Source organism: Botrytis cinerea, chromosome 14 (assembly GCF_000143535.2).
Source record: "Botrytis cinerea B05.10 chromosome 14, complete sequence".
Taxonomy (NCBI): domain Eukaryota; kingdom Fungi; phylum Ascomycota; class Leotiomycetes; order Helotiales; family Sclerotiniaceae; genus Botrytis; species Botrytis cinerea.
In genome coordinates, this window is record NC_037323.1 from 1181290 (window position 1) to 1200215 (window position 18926).

Genomic DNA, 18926 nt, shown 5'->3' on the forward strand with positions numbered 1-18926 from the left:
ATTGTAAGCTATGTAATATATTAATCTCGAATACAAAATTTGAAGCATTGATCAATCATTGGACTTTAAGTAGGGCGTTCGGTTTTGGTGTGCGTGTAATTCGTTCGCGCAAGATGTGGATAAGTCTGCATATTTGTCTCAATATGATAATACCTAAATATTCCAAGTTCGAGAACACTTGTGGCGCATCATGCTACCAGCTGGTCTGAAACATACTTACAGGAATCGCAACTTTGAATGCAGATCACGACATTGATAACACCTTGTGTAAAATTTTCATTCGGAATTAGACATGAAAGCGAGATCAAATTTGTTACCATGAACTTTGACCAAGCCTGAAATCATAATACACAGGCCCCAAGCTGTGATTTCTTATATTGGAAATATTTCCAGTCAAGTTATTGATACTATGCAATCCACTCTACTTTTTTTCCATCCTTCTCACTCTTGATTCATTCGTATCATAATTTCAACTGAGATAGCAATATGGCAGCAGCACCACGTGAAGGAGCAGCATGGTTCTTGAAATCGAGTCTCAAGAGTCCGGGTTATGACGGCTCAAAAGCAGAAGACTTCTATTCGTGGATGCTTCTCGAAGTTGTCTACAACCAGAGCGAAGATGAGGCTTATGCCTGGCCCCCACCATTATGGTGTCCGGGCCATCCAAGAACTGGACAGCAGGTTTTTCCTGGTGATGCTTTCAGTACCGGATACGGTCGCTATGAGTATATGTCTGTTATGTATGGCCCAAGTGCCGAGGACGTTAAGCGTACATATCGCGTCAAAAGCAGTATTAGTCGTGGCCAGCTAAGCCGCCAAACAGGTCTGTCACCAGTTCATGAACTTTTCTTCCTTCCAAATCTAGCCCTTTCACCCGACCTGGAAATTCTAATCGCCCTTTGAAATATTCCCTCCATAGTCATTACTGACCTCTATCGATTATCTTATAGGCTCTTCTGCTGTTTGCTACATCGCAGTTCCGTTACCAACTGCACAGGAGCGTTTCATTTGGATTGATCTGACGTACCCTGTCAGGGCATTCATGATACCAGCCGCTTTCACTGCTCATACCAAATATCAGGGGCACGCAATTTTTTCCAGACTCGATATCCGTGGCAGGAAGGGTTTGCCAACACGATATGTGGTAAAAGGTGTTGCTCCTAGTGAACTCGCAGCTGGCAAGAAAATTGTTGATGATTGGAACGCCAGGAGCCCCCACAACTGGAGGTGGAGAAAAGAGGCACGAAAAATATCCGATGTATACGAGCGGCTAAAGAACCGACTCGACGAGATCGGTACCGAAGGCCCGGCAATACAAGAGCCTGGGCTCAAGCCAGACTATCTCAAAACTCTTGGAAAGCCACCAATAAAATATGCCAAGACCAGCTACTGTAAAGACCCGCAAGGAGATGAAACATTCGGTTTGATGATGCGGCCTCAATGGACTCTTCGAATAGACGTTTTCACATTGGCATGTCAGCTCTGGATTCCATATTCCCAACGTACAGACGAGTACAAAGATGTATATGCTTGCTTTACCTTGTTTGAGAGAAGTGCTGTCAAAGCATCCAAGGTTATCGCGGATTTAGATATGGCTCAAGCTATTGATCTAGCTGCAGCACAGTCAAAAGAGCTAGGCGTCAGACTACAATACGAGAAGGATGAACCAGATGATAAATTTATCAAAGATCTATTCGCTGGCTTTGTCGCAGTGGGACTTGGCCTGATTCCTGTCGTTGGGCCTCTAGTTGCATTCGCTTGGAGTGTCACATATGAGGTATTATCAGATACGGAAAAGTTCACAAAAGCCGCAGGAATTGGTGGCAAAACACCTGCCTTTACACAAGCTGTTGTAGATTCTCGTGAGGCCTTGCTACCTATGATAAAAAAAGCCGCTTCTAGTGTATTTAAGATGCATGCGGAGCAAGGATCTACAAGCAGTATTCGTGTCGATCCTAGTGAGAATACTGCCGATGGAAGCCCCCAACAGGAACAAGAAAGTGGCGGAGATTCAGCCGGCGGAGATGGGGACGAGAAACCAATAGAGCAGGAGTCCGAGGAAGGCGGAGAAAGCAATGAAACCCCAGACAATGAGCAGCCAGACAATACTGAGGATTCTGCAAAGCCTGACGATGCCGAAGACGTTGATCAGTCAAATGACTCCGGGGGTGTTGAAAAGCTTGATGAAACCGAAGATATTGAGCAGCCAGAAAACACTGAGGATTCTGCAAAGCCTGACGATGCCGAAGACGTTGATCAGTCAAATGATTCCGGGGATATTCAAAACACAGGGAATGCTGAGGATAACGAGAAACCAGATGCTGAGGATATTGAAAAGTCAGATAACGAAGAGCAATTAGATAGTGAAGAAAAGCCAGATAGCGACGAAAACCAAGAACCTGAGAGCAAAGATAGTGCAGCAAAGCCAGACGATGCTGAAGACCAGCCGGATGAAGAAACCCCGGAGGAAGGAGAGAATTCTGAGAATGGCGGAGATGAGACTGGTGAGTCTCAAGCAGAAACCACCAAGGATGGCAAAAAGAGTGATGAAACAACGAAGGATGGTATGTCCGATGAAAAGGAAGATACAGATTCATTCAGGTTCATTATTGAAGCTGGAGAGGCAGAGGTCTACGGCCCAGGGGCTTCCGGTTGATTGAATATGAGGGGGATTTTCATTGACTGATATTTTTGATTTGGACTGCAAGGATTTGTGTTTTCTAACGAATTTAAATACATTCGCAATTATTCTTGTTCAGCGAACGAGCCCTATGATATATGTGTCCAGACTAATCAACTTTGGATAGAGTATAGAAGTCATCTACAGATTTATTCTTATACCTAAGACGCTACGTGAGTACGTAGTACTATATAAGTAGTAGCGAGAGAGTTCAAGGGCATAGTCTACAACATCGAAATTTGGCCGAGTTTCAAATCATATGAGATGACCAAAGCTTAACCAAGCTGATCATACATTATGTAGTGATTTTTATTGACCAAAGCTCAGATCTTATACTTAAAGACCATATGAATGAATGTTATATGGTCGAAAATATCAAAAAGGTGCCGCGAGAAGGGGAATTAGTTCACAATCACGTGATATCAAATAACACAGTTAGCGCCTGGCACACCGATACAGGGATCCTCAGGATTGATTATACCTTGAGGTATCCATCGATTTATCGAGGGCGTTGATCTCTTGGTAGTGCGTGCTTATGTTAGGACTGCTCCTTTTTTTTTTACATCAGGTAGTTCAACTCTCTAGCCGTATAACAATGTAATAAGATAAGTATCTACAACGCAAAGCTATTCTGATTTGTTTCTTTAATCCGATTTTTATGATTGAATTGGTCTGACTTTAGAAAATACTTAGAATAGGTAGGTATCTGGGTGATCCGCATATGCGCAGCAATCAGATAGCCGCCATGTGTTCTGGCCATAGCTAGTGAAATGTAGGTAGAACGCTAGTAAAGAGATTGCCTGATCATCAAAAATGACAATCATTACTACAGAGATACCTAGCGGTACAGCTTATATTAAATAGCAGATTGAGTGCCACATGCATTTCCCCGTTTAATCCATCATTAAATTTCACTTTACTACAATCATCTAAAGAAGTCATTACAAGTTTTTCAATTTCAGCATGAACCTCTGCATTTCTTCTCAGCAGGTTGATCAATTCAGAACTTTAATTACCATAATTACATGTTCATATGCGAGTAGGAGTACTTATCAAAGGCATCCCGAAGTAAAACGAAACTCATCGCTAGGAGCTACCCCCGAACCCTAGAAGCATTCTCTAAACCCCAATCTAAAGGCAGAGAAAGACACAGAGACAACTTAAGAGACAGTATCAAGCATGTTACGGAGATGAGAAAGGCTAAGCTCGGAGACCTAGAAGGTTCCCTCGAACTCCCATCCACAATAAGATACGCAGACGCTTCTAGTAACGAGTACGCAGTAAAAACAAGACCCAAAATCGCAGACCTGAACAGAGAAGACATGAAAGTCCTAAGTGCATATTTAGAAGATGACAACAAGGAAACGATGAGGATTGACGAGGAGCTCAGACGAAGCTTCAATGAAGTAATGCTCAAATCCTTACAGATAGAATCGACCTTGAAACGGAAGGTTTGGACTACAAAGGAGCTGTTGAATTCGAGGGGTAAGTCGAAGATGAGCTCTGATGATCTCCATGATGATTTGACAAGATATAAACAACAGCTTGTTACTACTCAGAAAAATCTTGAGAAAGTCAGAGATCTTAAATGTACTATAGCCCCCTGAAATGCTCAAGGGCTGCAAAAGCTACTACTGTAATGGTTTTTGTATTTAGTTAGATTGCTATAGCGTTTGCTTTGTAGATTGATTTTATGATTTCATTTATTTTTCAAACAAAACTGCTTGTATTTTCTTAGCTTGGTTAATTGTTTTTATGATTGGATTTACTCGTAATGACTCAACTCATGTATCGGCTTAAGGACCTTAGGCTCGGAATGTTATACAGTAAAAAGACAAATCATGTCTGTGTCTATTTCTCAAGACGTGCGCTATTATGAAACAAATCTATAGTTTTAGAATTATAAGAGTTTTCTTTGTTAGTCTACGAAGTCCTTATTAATATTTTACTTTCTTTAATCATTTCTCTCTAAAAATACTATTTAATAATATAGAAAAGACTATAACGTAACTTGACTAGAAGTGGGTCATATCATGATATAGGTCAAAATCACCCCCTCATTTCTTTATTTTACACGTTTCTTTAATACACAATAAATCGAAAGTCATTAAATTGTAGTGAATCGGAAGATAATATTCAAAAGGCTATAGAAAGTCTAAAAAATAAAGAATTTATCTCAATTCGAAATACTGCTATTCATTTTAAGATTCCGAAGTCAACCTTGATAAATCGAATGGCTGGATGACAATCACGTTCTCAATCTCACGAATCCTTTTAAAAACTTTCCAACGTGGAAGAGAAGACTCTAGTACGATGGATCTCACGATTGACAGCTATTGGATATCCTGCAACTCCTGGATTGTTGAAAGAAATGACCCAAGAAATTCTAAATCAACGCGTTATTTTCGCATTATTATCTACCCCTCTATTTTTTCAGTTAAATTATATAGATCAATGATGGATTTATAGGTTTTTAGATTGATATTCTAAACTTAAAGGAACCTATTTTTATAAATTGAAATCTGCAAGGTATAAAGAAACTACATTTGAAATAATTTCAGCATGGTTTTCAATATTTCAAGCATGAATCGAAAAACGACATTATGAATTCAAGAATATATATAATATGGATGAGATAGGATATGTAATTGGAGAAATAGAATCAATATGTATAATTATAGATTCTACTCTCAAATCGAATTGGAAGGTTATAGTAGGAAGGCAAGAGTGGATAATTGTATTAGAATGTGTAAATATAAATAAAGGCTTTTTGCTCCTTATAATTATTTTCAAAACTCAGAATACCAATATTGCATGGATTTCAACTAATATTCCTCTAAATTGGTATTTCTCAACAAGTAATAGTGAATGGATTTCTAATAGTTATGGCTTTAAATGGATATGTAAGGTTTTTGAATCAGAATCTTGAAAAATATTAGAAAATTAGTTTCGATTATTGATTATGGATAGTCATTTTAGTTATATTATAAAAAGTTTGATTGCTTTTTGTATTAAAAAGGAGATTAATCTTTTTATTCTATTACCTTATTGTTTGTATTTACTTCAGCTATTGGATATTGAAGTGTATGAACCAATAAAGCAATATTATACCCAAAAGATTAATCGATATTCTCGAGCAGGAATATAACGAATATAACGATCTGATTAGGTACAGCTTTTTCAAAAGATAAGAGAAAAAGGTTTTAATTATCAAAATATCAAAAGCAAATAGAAAGGAATAGATTTGAATTTATTTAGTTCTTGTTAAGTTCTAAATAATTTTCCAACCCCGCTTTTACCACCACCTTCTATTTCAAATACATCAGCAAATCCAGAAGATCTAGATCTCTCTTTGCTTAATAATTTTCCCCCGAATGATATTGAACTGTGATAAGCAAATAAAATATTCAATTCAACTTTATCTGTTAATAATCTGTTTATTTCTCCAGTACAGAGATATACAAAGCAAATAACTCATTAAATTGAAAGCTTAAATGTTGAAAATGCTATTTTTCGAAAGGAATTTCAAGAATATAAAGAGTTATTTGAAACACAAAAGAAATGAAAAAGTGAAAAGAAAATAAAATTAAAAGGTGAATTTATATTTAGTACTAAAAAAGTATTGAAAATTATTGAAGAGGTTGAACAAACACTCTTATCAAAACGATGACGTGGTAGACCATTCAAGTGTCAAATTGATTAGGTAAAAGGAGAGATGGAAGAGGAAAAGGATAGTGATAGTTCAGTTGGATTAATGATAGTTATAGATCACCCTGTAACATGTAGGACAAGGTCAAATAGGAAAATATGATTTTTGTGACCCATATCATGACATGACCCACTTCTAGTCAAGTTACGTTAATGATTTAATGCAATTTATTATCGAACGGATAATATTAGGCCATTCATATATAAATTTTATATAGAAAAGCTAGTATACTACAATCCGATATAGTGAAAGAAATCTATATTTTCTTTTTCTTTTCTATTGATATATCACCAAGGCGCGACTTGTATTTAACTTCGAAATTGTTCTCAAAATGCAAATATCATATCCTCGTCAATATATTATTATAATCTTTACAATCACTTTAGTGACTTCAGCTGTAAAACCTTTCAATATGATTTAGCTAATCAAGAAAAAGTCTTATTATAACAGAGTATTTCTACTATCTTACTTTGACGGAAACCCGGCTTTCCTTCCACCATTAGTGTACAAGGCATTAGTGGGAAAATATGGTTTCTTTTTTTCTGCCTAGCCTATTAGGCTAGTTCATTCATTTATGTATATATAGCGTAGATATTTCCACATAAAAGTGCTCTTCACTCGTAGATTCCAAGTCATACGAATCGAGGTCTTATACACTATTTTTAATCACATTTACTACTAGAGACAAAACATACCCAAAAACAATCTCTATCATTTCTTTAAATTCAAATCTAAAAATAATCTTAACAATGAAATAGGCCATAACAAATAAAAGCTCTCGAAAAGTACTCCTCAAATAAATGACTTAGGTGCATGCCTTGAAAGCGTTCGAGACTCCGTCTACATGGTACATAGTTCCTTGATAGTTATAATCCTCATCGAGAACCATACGATATTTTCCCGGTTCTTTTCCTTCTATCATCATACAATAACATATTAGCATTTTCTTCTTTGTTTTATTTTGTTTTTTCCACCCCTCTGGGCTGAAAAGACGCAGGAATATACTTACTTTGATAAACAGGAACCGTCAAGGGATATTCGTACAGTTCTTTTGGTGTGCCAAAGATCTTAGGTTTGTCCAAGTTATAGTATCTTTTGGGATATGCTCCTTTTTTTAAATGCTCCTCATTCTTTGTAGCTTGGATATCAGCGCGGGTGAATTTCACGCCACCACAATCAACATCTTTGATTGTTTTACCTCCCCGAACTAGTTAATTGGCGAAGAAATTAGTCAATTTTTTTCAATGAGTCTACTTTGAAAAGGAACAGGAGAGCATTGGGGATGTTTGAAATAAAAACCTCAAACAATTACGAGGCGTAAAGAGGAGAAGATTTAGAAAATCGGAATCGTCCTTACCTTCAAGAGAGGAGTTCTCTTCTGTAAGAGTGGGAGCAGCAGAGATACTGGCGACGAGGGCCAAGATGATGGCGGACTTGAAGTCGAAAAGCATGATGAAAGGAGAGATAGACTGATATGCGAGTAGAAAAAGGTTTTTGTGATGAGACAGCTTGTATTGACAAGAAGGTTGTAAGTGAGCGTGGTATGAAAATTGTAGTGTAATGAGTACTGTCGAAGTGGATATGAACGAAAAGAAAAGAGTGATTGTTATCTAGTGATGGGGTTGCAATATTCAGGTGAAGTCTACGTATTATATACGTAGAGTATTCTGTCTACTAGACCATTCTAGAGAAGAGGTACATTGAATGAGATGTAGTGCCACAGAGGCCTTATTGGAGAGGATTTTACGAGGCTTATGATGGTCGAATTAGATGAGATAAGACATGACCCCCAAAGTCATGTGCCTTATTTCACCAAAATAAACATTGGGCTGATAATGTTACATCTGAGATTGAAGACAGGCAGTGTAATATTTAATAGGATCCAAAAATCGAAAGAGATTTCGAAGTCAGATCTGCCCTGTAGGAAGGGGGCCAAAACGAGCCCAATCGGGACTGGCATGATCTACCTAGTAACCTAAATGAGCTAATCAAATCCTTCGTGAAGCAAGCGAGCACCATCAAACGTTTGTCTCTGTTCAAAAATAGATTTTAAACCAACAACATGTGATTTTGACTTTGGATTTAGCTTGAATTAAAATCAAACGGCAAATCATATAATTAGGAAATTTTAAAGATTCAAAGAATCTATTGAGAAGGTTGTAACATGCCCAAAAATGAATCCTCGAATCCTTGATATTGGCTCGTAGCTTCACACAAAATTTGAAGGGCAGAATATTATCATGTGATACAGGGGCTTAGTAGCCCCCTGCTGACACACGCCACACGCCATAGCCACCATCACAACATAGCAATGAGCTAAGGTTTCTTTCTTATAAAGACGCTTCTGTTATTCAACCTAGAAAATTGGAAGCCCGTTTCTCATAAAGATATTTCTATTCTATACGTAGCAATATCAACATTCCACTCAAACATGCCTCGATCTCGCAAACTAAAAAGATTGCTGAATTATGAGGCGAGGAAATTGAACGAAATTGCCCGCGTCGAAAAACTTCCTGAATTTTTACTTCTTCTACCTCTCGTACAAGACCCATCTTCGACAGTACCTTCAGTTCTTGAAGCACATGCGGCTCTCACTTCAAACACAATTTCTGATGCTAAAAAAGAAACTGCGGCAAGTAGATCCGACCTCCTCGGCACCCACCCTTATAATACATGGCTTGCGCTTCTTGTGCTTGTTGGTCAAACACCACCAACCAAACAATCTAAAATAGTCGAGTTCATTCTTGAGCTTCAAAAGATTGAACTTGTGGATAAAGATACAAACCCGTCTGAAGTATTGAAGTATTCTGATGAGGATATGGATTATTACTGGAAAGATATGCCAGGCTTTGGAATGGAGGTCCGGGGTATCTTCAATCTAGGTTCGTTATTCGCCTATTTATTTTTCTTATTTAATTAATAGAATTGACATTTTATCAAGATTTATACAGCCCGTTTACAACAGATGAACAAAAGACTGCTTATGAAAATCAAAATGCATTTCTGGCACAACTACTAGCAAAAGTTAAGATCAATACTGTGCCTGAGGAATGGGAGATGTTTGATTACTCAGTTCATGCGCTATGGGTTTTGTGCGAGGCATTTGAGAATGAGGGGGGAAAGAATAAGGATTCGGTGACTCGTTCTGCCTGTTGGTGGCTTGTATTTGCAGCGGAGAAACTATGGTTCAATGTTGTAATTTGTAGAGGGAGGCCAGATGATACTGGAGTCGGCTGGGACTTTGGCGAAAACAAAGACTGGGTGGGTTATAATCGAGAGAGATGGGAATTCTGGAAGGAGTGCTTGAGAAATGCTAATGGGGATGGGCAAACGAGTATCTTGGTCAAGGATGCTCTGGCCTGTATGGAAAGAGCTACGGGGACTGAATCTTGACGAGTTTATACCGGTAGTCGGTCAATAGAATATGAGCATCAGACATTCGCATTTTGTTGGAAGAGAGGACCAGTAGATGAGCCGCAGTAAACATATGAGGTTTATCCTTTGGATTATTTCGTTGGTGGAACCTAGGAGCCTACAAAGATAACACGTGTAGGATGGTCTAGATCTCGGTGGAATAGCGAGATTTTCTGGATGAATACCATGATTGAGATGCCTTTTTTCATTTTGAAACAGAAAATTCGCGTCATTGCCACCGCTTTGTCTATGCTGTTTTTGATCTCCCATGCTATTCTAGTGCGTATTTCATTTTAATTTACTTTGGATACGTATATTTGCTTTTACGTCTTTTACTACACCCTTTACGGTCGTTCATCGGTATCTTTCCTATTCAACCGCTGCTCACACTGATACGATACCCCTTGGTCATTGCGCAAAATTCTTTCAAGAAATTCACATGGTTATCGACTGGGTATGTTACCCTGGGTGAGGGTGACTGCGTCTCATATTGATACAAAAAACTGTATCGCGGCTGTCGCAGGTCCATTCTTTGTGTGTAGGCGTTAGTCATACTAAATATCGTAAGCAGCTTTCTTTCTTTGGGGAAGATGCAATGTTTATCATGCAGATTTAATCTGGATTATATGCCGATAATATACATCTTCGCCTGATGAAGTCTGCTGACATATTTGGTGAACACATTCTTCTTCTTGGCGAACTTGAAGACTTTGCACCAATCATTCTTGCCATTATCTTTGTATCTATTGACAGATTCTTGAGGGCTCTTATAGTAGACACACTAATCTCTAGCGCCAGCTTGATCTCATCTTCTGATTCTGTTATTTCTATGGGCTGCTTCATTTCCTCAAGGGTAGATTGAAAGTTTCGAAGCACTTTCTCGAAAACTTTCAACTGTTCAAGTATATACAGTATTCTTCTTCGGTGCGTCATCGATATTGCCGAAACAGTCGCAAATAAAATGACACCCTTGAAGAATCTGTCCTGCCATTCCAATGAAGCTTATAGCCGACGCACCGAGGCTGACGGCAGCAACAGCAGCCTCGGCCATTATACAGTTTGATTTTCACGAACAATTAATCAGACAAGTATACATCAAAAGTTAAAAGTAAACAGAATTTCAAATTGCCAAAATCCAGACCAACTTTTAAGCACATGTCATAATCAAGACAGCTCAGGAAGACAATAATAAGGATTTCAATATTGGCAGTGCTATCTTTTGGTACAACTCAAATGCATTCAACCGCAATGCATAAGGGTGATTGCCGGGCTCTTAACAGCTATCTATCAGAGCAGAGACACATTAAAAATCTAAGCAGCCGCAGCAACTACTTCTTTCCAGCTGTCTCTAGCTTGAAGTCCTTCCCACCACTTGTTCACGTGGGGATACTTTCCGAGTAGGTCTTGAAATCCATATTTCAACGCCTGTGTACCGTGTGGTAAATGATACAAATCAGCCAAAGTAATTTCATCTCCCGCAAGATACTTTTGCTTCGAAAGGATCTGGTCGTAGACGGCGAGGTTGTTGTCAAGTGTTTGGAGATGTTTCTGAACTGCCTCTGGGCTAGTGGCACCCCATCCTCTGGCACTGTTACTTTTTCAGTATGATTGTAGATTGAGTTAGGATATGGGAACTTGCGGTTTGATGAAGTTTTCGAACCAGAGACCGAAAGTCTCAACATCAAGGTAAGCCTGTTCAATCGAGCAAGCCTAACGAATTATTAGTGTGCTTTCTTGAGAAACATTGACCAGAGACTTACTTGTTCAAATGAACCGTAGCCTTTCACATCGCCCTCTGCAGGGATGAGTTTTGTACCCTTGTCGGCATACTTTCGAGCAAGGTACTTGCATATGGCCCTGCTCTCGTAAATCAAGAAACCGTTATCGTCGAGGACGGGAACCTTTCCAAAAGGCTGCTTCTCAAGATACGAAGGTGCCTTTTGCTCTCCTGCCATAAGGTTGACAAGAATTAACTCGTAGTCAACGCCTTTCTCGGCGAGTGTAGTGAGTACTCGTTGAGTGCAAGTTGCTTGACGCATACCGTAGAGTTTGAGACCCATTTTGTGAGAGGTGATTTATTTTCAAGAAATTGATGCGTGAGATGCGAGAATTGAATTCTATTGATGCCGTTGATGCTTGAGTGCTTTCTGAGTGTTTGAATGAATACTTGCTCGAGGCGACTGGCCTGCTTATATAGTCGTGGCTGCTGCCACGAAGTATTGTACATGACACCGTGTGAACGAAGTGAATGACTTCAATTCAATTACCAATGTAATATAGCTAATGTAGTAAAGTCCTAAGTGAATGCGAAAGAGACTAGCTCTTTTAGTAGGTCGATATAAGACTTACTACTCTCAATATGTAGCTAGCTCTTTAGACAGAATACAATTAGACATACAGTACCTACGTGATTCGTGGGTGCTAGGTCTTCCGTATCCTTCTCGTACCAATAGACACCTCCCCTGACCTGGTTAAAATAATTGTGAACAGATTCCGAAGAAGTTATGCACACGGATGCGGAATCCAGACGATCCGGGCATAGATTTATGCATGTGTACCACTCATCAATTGCAATAAATTGCTCACTTGAGCAATCAAGATTTCAATTTGACAAACCACTTGATTTTTTGGCCAATTGTCTAACTGCAACAGATGGTATGTGGAGGATGAGAAAGGTGAGGTTTTGGTAATCAATTATCAAGCAAAGCGGCTTCAATTCCATAAATGTGGGGCGATTACCGAGCACATCGCGAGTATCGTCTGAAACGGTTAGCGTGTATCAATAAGCTGACTTTCATCAGAGCGAAATGGTAGCTCATTGGGTCAACAATGGGGGTAGCAAAAAGTAAGCAGTGTACGGAGTGGATATTTGTTTCTCACGGATCCGGAAATATAGCTTGATTTTGATGCATTATGAATAACCATGATGTATAAATGAGAGTTCACTGAGAATAAGCGTAGGAACTAGAACGGAGGTCAAGAAGATTAACCGAAAGTTTAAAGGGGAGTGAATTCTTTCACACGTCATGAATCAAGAAATTTCACTATTCTTCAATCACAAGTTTTACAGTTATATTACAATATACAGAATGCATTATATAGAAGAAGAAGGTTTTAAAATACAATACCTACATGTATCTATAGGAGTCGATTATTAATCAACTTCTACTAAAGCTTTCAAAAATCAAGAAAATAATTAAGACCCTATTGACTAATTGTTAATACTAATACCTGAAACCAATTTTCTTAACAAATGACGAACGTATTATAGAGTTTATAACAACTACGAAAGGGTTCCTATGACATCTTTTTGAGACAAAAAGTGATAAAAACTAGCTTTTTAATAAAGATCATTAGTTTCTAATATAAATTACTAGTTTTTTAAATATAGATTACTAGTTTTTTAATATAAATTGCTCATTTCAATTATATAATTATAGAATTGTACAATTGCACAATTGCAAAATCGTGTAATCGTACAATCGCACAATCGCATAATCACATAATAGTATAATCACACTGTCAGGGAGCGATCACCTGATTGGATATATATAGTAGATCCACTGTTCCGGAAGCATCCGGAACACTCCACGCTTTTGTGAATCAATAGTAAAATGGATCATCTCTAATATTGTATTTCGAATACAAGAGTGTCTTATTTTGAGATTCTTATTTGTATAAATTTAAACGAGAATAATTGTATTTTGAATTAAATCTTGATAATTAATTCAGCTACAATTATTACACCTTTATTATTTCATATTTATAAAATTATAAGCTCCTTTCTAATTAATATATACCAAATAGATCCGTATAAAAATGAAGATGAATATCAAAAAACGATCATTTAATCAAATATATATAATAGATCTATTATTCCGGAAGCATTCGAAACACTCTACACTTTTGTAGATCAGTAGTAAAGTAGATTATCCCTGATATTACTTAGGGTCTGTCTAGGTAATGTAGTGATTGAAATTTAGTTGTTATAACTTGGAATGAAATTTGGGATTTTTCTTTTCTTTTCCCGGGTACTAGTACCTTTTGTTCAATTCGAGAGATGGATTAATAACTCTGTGAGAGACAGGGTAACTGGAGAATACGTAGTAGGATAGAACTTATAGTTATTGATAAGGATCTAAAAAGGGAAGTTAGAAGCGAAGCTTCTAACTTATACGAAAGACTAGCTAATGTGGCTAGTATAGCCGGTCACGTGCTTTGGACGGCACATGCGCCCTCACACACACTAATATTTTTTTTTAGAATTTCTAAAAAATAAAAAAGTCTTTAGAATTTCTATAAAAAATCAATAAGTTCTTAGAATTCCTAAATTTTATTTTATTTTAGAATTTCTAAAAAAATCATTAATGGATTCGTAGAAGCAAACGAAGTGGAAAAGTACTGATGTATTATATAATCATATATTTATATAGCAGGCTATTTTCATATTTGCAGATTCATAAAACCTCTTCTGATTGGTCATAAGTAATGTACTGATGCTAGGGTAGGGTTGTTTTGACCGAAAACCCTTTCTAATTGATTATAAGTAATGTACCAATGCTAGGGCAGGGTTGTTTCGGCCGAATAGGGGGAAAAACTATACGAAATTATTTCAATCTAATATACAATTTTAAAAGGAAAGAAAATTCGATTGAAAAAGAGATAATTAGATTAAAGCAATTGAGAGCTTTCTAATAATTTAATTAGTTTTAAGGTAAGCTTTATAATAATAATAGAATCAATGGATTGAATGGATTGAATTGCAAGGAGGTATATTCAGAAGTGTATTAGTAAGCAGGGAGTGTAAATGCCTTAGGCACAATTGCCTTGAACGTTTTTCAATATTAGAATCTGAATTAGAATCTGAATTAGAATCTGAAAATAAGAAAAACAATTAGAAAGAGAATAAGAAAGAGAATTAGAAAGAGAATTAGAAAGAGAATTAGAAAGAGAATTAGAAAGAGAATTAGAAAGAGAATTAGAAAGAGAATTAGAAAGAGAATTAGAAAGAGAATTAGAAAGAGAATTAGAAAGAGAATTAGAAAGAGAATTAGAAAGAGAATTAGAAAGAGAATTAGAAAGAGAATTAGAAAGAGAATTAGAAAGAGAATTAGAAAGAGAATAAGAAAGAGAATAAGAAAGAGATTTAGAAAAGAAAAGAGAATTATAAGATTTTAAGGTTTTAAAATATAATTATATTTCTAATATCTTTATATAAATTAGAAGTAAGAGATTAATAAAGTTTACAAATTATTATTATTATTATTATTATTATTATTTATAATTAAATCTCGAGCGTAGCGAGGATCGGGGGCTTGGGGGCTGGCCCTCATAAAGATTAAATAATTAAAATTAAAATTTTATATATCTTAGAAATAAGAAAAAAAGATAAAAAAGATAAAAAACTTCTATGAATCCACAGTCTGAAAAATTCTTTTTCCCCGACGGCTAGTACGATTATGTAATTATGCGATTGTGCGATTGTGCAATTATGTGATTATACAATTATACAATTGAAATTAGTAACCTGTATCTAAAATTAGCGATTTGTATTAAAAAACTAGCAATCTATATTAGAAAGCTGATTTTTATTACTTTTTGTCTCAAAAAGACATTATAGTTCCTCCGTGGTGCATGGAATCTGTCACTACCAGGATATATAAAGCGAAGGTTTGGCACTCTAAATTCACGTGCAAGTAACCGTCAGAAATCCCCCAGTTTTAACACCAGTATATAGCCCTGCAGCACGGCGCAGAAGACCAGTTCCATTACTTCTTGTTCCTTCAACTCAAGTCTGTCAAAAATTTAATATCAAGATCATACCGTGTGTACTACATACATACATACATACATACATACATACATACATACATTCAGCTTATCTCTCCGTCGAATCCTCTCGGAAGTGCAACATGCACAGCCTGGAGATAAGATAATATTCCCACCAGTGCGGGATTGAACTCATGTATATATATATAATTCGACAAATACATACAGGCAAGCAAGCAAGCAAGCACACACGCATCTCCGGCATTGAACATAAAAGAAGTGCACATAAAAGCAGCTGTTTGAAAAATAGCAGCCGCGACTCTTTCGATACCCAAAATCGACGCAGCTTCTTGTCAAGATGCTGAGTTATTAATCGGGCCTCTGTAACTACTGCACCGGTATCCATCGCCCGCGCACTATCGTAGCCAGAAGGTAGTGTGAAGTAGCGATTGCAGTAGGGCTTAGGGCCCGTTCGGATCGATTTTTTAGGCGATGTAGAGCTATATTTGTTAGCAATATAGGTCCAAATTAGCGTTTACCGAACGCAAATGTTGCTCAACAATCTATATTGATAATAAAATTGAAAAAAAGTGATTTGCCGAGCACTGATGTTGAGCTACAAAAAGCTACAAAATGTGAATTTACAAATTTTGAAAATTTGTATAATAGCCTTACGAAGCCTTGTCAAATCTGTAATGCAACTTTTATTAGCATTTGATAATATTTGTTAACATTTGTTATTCTACATTTTGTAGATCTACAAAATGTAGATTAAATTATTAGTCAACAAATTATTTTATCAACAAATTAAAAAAACGATCTGAACAGGCCCTTAGATTGCTAGTTCAGGATCGAGACGGGGAAATCGGGTTGTAAGATTTAGATTCTGTTTAATTTTTTTTAGATCGTAGAGGGATTATTGTTGAAGAAAAGTAAAAACCAAAAACCATTAGGATACATACCTAGATTCTTAGTGAATAAAACAAAGCGCCCGGGAAATTCTTTCCAAAGCTTAGGATTGTGCTGAGTAAGTACGACGGGACGATATAATCATCAGTTGGGTGTACGACTTGACTTGACTTGACTTGACTTGACTTGACTTGACTTGACTTGACTTGACTTGACTTGACACGGGACACGGGACACAATAAAATAAAAGTTGACTGGTCCATATCTCTCGGAGTCTGAATTTGGATATCTTGATAATTGCTGTAGTGATTTATCAAATGTCTCATAATGAACAAATTGGTTTTGATACAAAACATTCGAAGAATGGATTTGTTAAATCTTTGAAAATGCAGAAAGGTCCCGTCAGTCCACGCACCACACCTACTACCGAGTATATCCTCCTGACATAAAGCCATCTAATCACTCAACACCAGCCCAGCGAATCCATGAATCTGTCAAAAGTAATCGCACCACATCATCTCTCGCCTTTGTTACAGAATGTCCCCCTTCTAAAAAAAAAAAAAGTGTTTATAATTACTTTGACATATTTCCAAGAGCACGAGATAATCTCAGCCATGGCTCGGAGTATATCGAACCGAACCGACCTAAACATTGCGAATGTACGTAAGACAAAATTCAGGAAACGTATTCAACAATGACGTTCTGCTGTAAATCAGATAGATGGCTATTCTCGCCTCATCAAACGATGCGTAAATTACACGTGGAGAAAGATCAATCAATGGTGATCCGATTATCTGATACATGCCTGCATGCATGTAGCGTGCGCATTTCCCTACGCTTTGCGTCATTCGACTATCGGGTCGAGAAATAATTTGATCAAGTCTAAAGATTTTGTAGGGTGGCATGCGCGATCAAAGAGGTGGGATGTAGTCGAGATGTAAGAAGTGAAGCAGCATCTGTATCGAGAAAAATAGAGATGGATGGGCTACCATGGATACTCTCGATGGCCGTGCAGGCCTGTGGGAAGAATTGGAAAATAGCTTTGAATATATTCTCGCGTGTGACAAGCGATTGTTGTGCAGCTGGGACGGGAAGAAAAGAGCCTGAAGCTGTGTTGAAGCAATAGTAAGTTGAAATGGTAGGAAGCGTATGGTGGCTGTACAGGTCTATGCAACACAGCTCGAAGAAAAGTAAAGAGTCGTGACAGAGATCTATAACTACTCAGTCCTACTCACTATCTCGCACTGATGATAATTGATAATTGCTACATATAATAAATTAATTCCGATCAAGACATCCATCTATTTCCAATTATCCACACTTTCCCAGCAGCGAGATATCATCTCTGAAGAGGCCATTCGACCACCGAACAAAAGAGACGCCAAACAAATGCCCGAGGTGGAAAGCAGTATCAAATTCAAGTATTCCGATTGCTCAATCAAATCAAGGACGGAAATCAGAATCCTCAACCTCCTGCCACCCACAGACGCTAATCCCGATGCGCTGCACTGCACGCTAAGCGTTGCAAATTCGAGAAAAAGCCTTTATGCGGAGCTTTATCGTATTCAGCACATTTGGGGTAATGAATCTATGAGATGAGATGAGATGAGATGAGACTAGCATCAACTACGAAAAACCATATCTCGAGATCCCTGTATTGTCAGTTCTAGATCGGATTGATGGGAATGAACAACAAAGCAATGACGAATCATGGTTTGGTATAGTTTGGCTGGAATCAAACTCGTGCGTCGCTTCCAAGCCGACAGTTGAGGAGATAGCTACATAAGCTAAGCATCGATGCCGACCTCAGAACACCCCCGCAAGCTCTCTCCAATTGCGACGACTCTCCTTCAGAGCCACAATCAAGGATTTCCAGGCCTCCTAATATTCTCACTCCTCCACAACCAGTCCTCCCACTCCCCCCCAAAAGTCCGCTCGGAACCGCATCCACAGCCATCGTCCACTTCCTCGACATCCCATACACCTCATGCTTTTACTGATTTCGCAGAAGCGCTCTATATTGCCTCAAACTCGGACTATGCTCACCCCAAAGAACCCTCCACCCCTTTACCGCTTTCTCGACACAAATCCGCGCGCGCGCTAAATCGCCATTAGCGAAGCAGATTTGCGCCGCGTGGTAGAAGGCTCTAGGGAGACCGTTATTGTTGGGTCCTAGTTAGTTATATCAACGAATTTGTTGATCCGCGTAGCGGAGTTTGAGTAAGGGAATGGATAGGATTCCCATGATGCCATCTCGACTAATAAATTTGTGAAGTTTGAGACTTTCCTTGAGCTTTTAATCGACCTCCTGACTTTGATCGAGAGGCAAGAAATGAAGATGATATAAATATATAAATGCGAATTTGCTGCGCAGTCGCTGTTATTGAATTCGTACTTATCGAGGACCCCGAGATAGAAGATTGTAATTTCTTTATTCGATTCAAT

The 18926-nt window shown here is 37.9% G+C and overlaps 4 protein-coding genes across 4 annotated transcripts; 2 read left to right on the forward strand and 2 right to left on the reverse strand.

Annotated features, from left to right (window-relative positions):
• The first annotated feature begins 282 nt into the window (after window positions 1-282).
• Window positions 283-2758, forward strand: BCIN_14g03130 (hypothetical protein). The gene is made up of 2 exons (XM_024697143.1): window positions 283-823; window positions 951-2758. Exons 1-2 carry the CDS (start codon window positions 487-489, stop codon window positions 2654-2656), a joined length of 2043 nt encoding a protein of 680 aa, XP_024552958.1. The 5' UTR covers window positions 283-486; the 3' UTR covers window positions 2657-2758.
• A 4340-nt stretch (window positions 2759-7098) lies between these two features.
• Window positions 7099-8234, reverse strand: BCIN_14g03140 (hypothetical protein). Its single transcript, XM_001551280.2, has 3 exons — window positions 7747-8234; window positions 7399-7596; window positions 7099-7304 (listed from the first exon to the last, which is right to left on the reverse strand). Exons 1-3 carry the CDS (start codon window positions 7838-7840, stop codon window positions 7195-7197), a joined length of 402 nt encoding a protein of 133 aa, XP_001551330.1. The 5' UTR covers window positions 7841-8234; the 3' UTR covers window positions 7099-7194.
• A 514-nt stretch (window positions 8235-8748) lies between these two features.
• BCIN_14g03150 (hypothetical protein) lies at window positions 8749-10119 on the forward strand. The gene is made up of 2 exons (XM_024697144.1): window positions 8749-9271; window positions 9331-10119. The coding sequence occupies exons 1-2, from the start codon at window positions 8821-8823 to the stop codon at window positions 9780-9782; spliced, it is 903 nt and encodes a 300-aa protein (XP_024552959.1). The 5' UTR covers window positions 8749-8820; the 3' UTR covers window positions 9783-10119.
• An 870-nt stretch (window positions 10120-10989) lies between these two features.
• On the reverse strand, window positions 10990-12126 carry Bcgst5. The gene is made up of 3 exons (XM_024697145.1): window positions 11564-12126; window positions 11443-11513; window positions 10990-11391 (listed from the first exon to the last, which is right to left on the reverse strand). Exons 1-3 carry the CDS (start codon window positions 11861-11863, stop codon window positions 11115-11117), a joined length of 648 nt encoding a protein of 215 aa, XP_024552960.1. The 5' UTR covers window positions 11864-12126; the 3' UTR covers window positions 10990-11114.
• Window positions 12127-18926: the final 6800 nt, after the last annotated feature.

Bases quoted from the DNA above. Each gene is read 5' to 3' on its own strand.
- Bcgst5 (XM_024697145.1), bottom strand. From the start codon at position 11,863: ATGGGTCTCAAACTCTACGGTATGCGTCAAGCAACTTGCACTCAACGA. The intron at 11,514-11,563 runs GTAAGTCTCTGG...ATAATTCGTTAG, and splicing joins GCTACGGTTCATTTGAACAA to GCTTGCTCGATTGAACAGGC. The intron at 11,392-11,442 runs GCAAGTTCCCAT...AAAAAGTAACAG, and splicing joins TTCGAAAACTTCATCAAACC to TGCCAGAGGATGGGGTGCCA.
- BCIN_14g03150 (XM_024697144.1), top strand. From the start codon at position 8,821: ATGCCTCGATCTCGCAAACTAAAAAGATTGCTGAATTATGAGGCGAGG. The intron at 9,272-9,330 runs GTTCGTTATTCG...CATTTTATCAAG, and splicing joins CCGGGGTATCTTCAATCTAG to ATTTATACAGCCCGTTTACA.
- BCIN_14g03140 (XM_001551280.2), bottom strand. From the start codon at position 7,840: ATGCTTTTCGACTTCAAGTCCGCCATCATCTTGGCCCTCGTCGCCAGT. The intron at 7,597-7,746 runs GTAAGGACGATT...CCAATTAACTAG, and splicing joins AGAGAACTCCTCTCTTGAAG to TTCGGGGAGGTAAAACAATC. The intron at 7,305-7,398 runs GTAAGTATATTC...GTATGATGATAG, and splicing joins GACGGTTCCTGTTTATCAAA to AAGGAAAAGAACCGGGAAAA.
- BCIN_14g03130 (XM_024697143.1), top strand. From the start codon at position 487: ATGGCAGCAGCACCACGTGAAGGAGCAGCATGGTTCTTGAAATCGAGT. The intron at 824-950 runs GTCTGTCACCAG...ATTATCTTATAG, and splicing joins CCAGCTAAGCCGCCAAACAG to GCTCTTCTGCTGTTTGCTAC.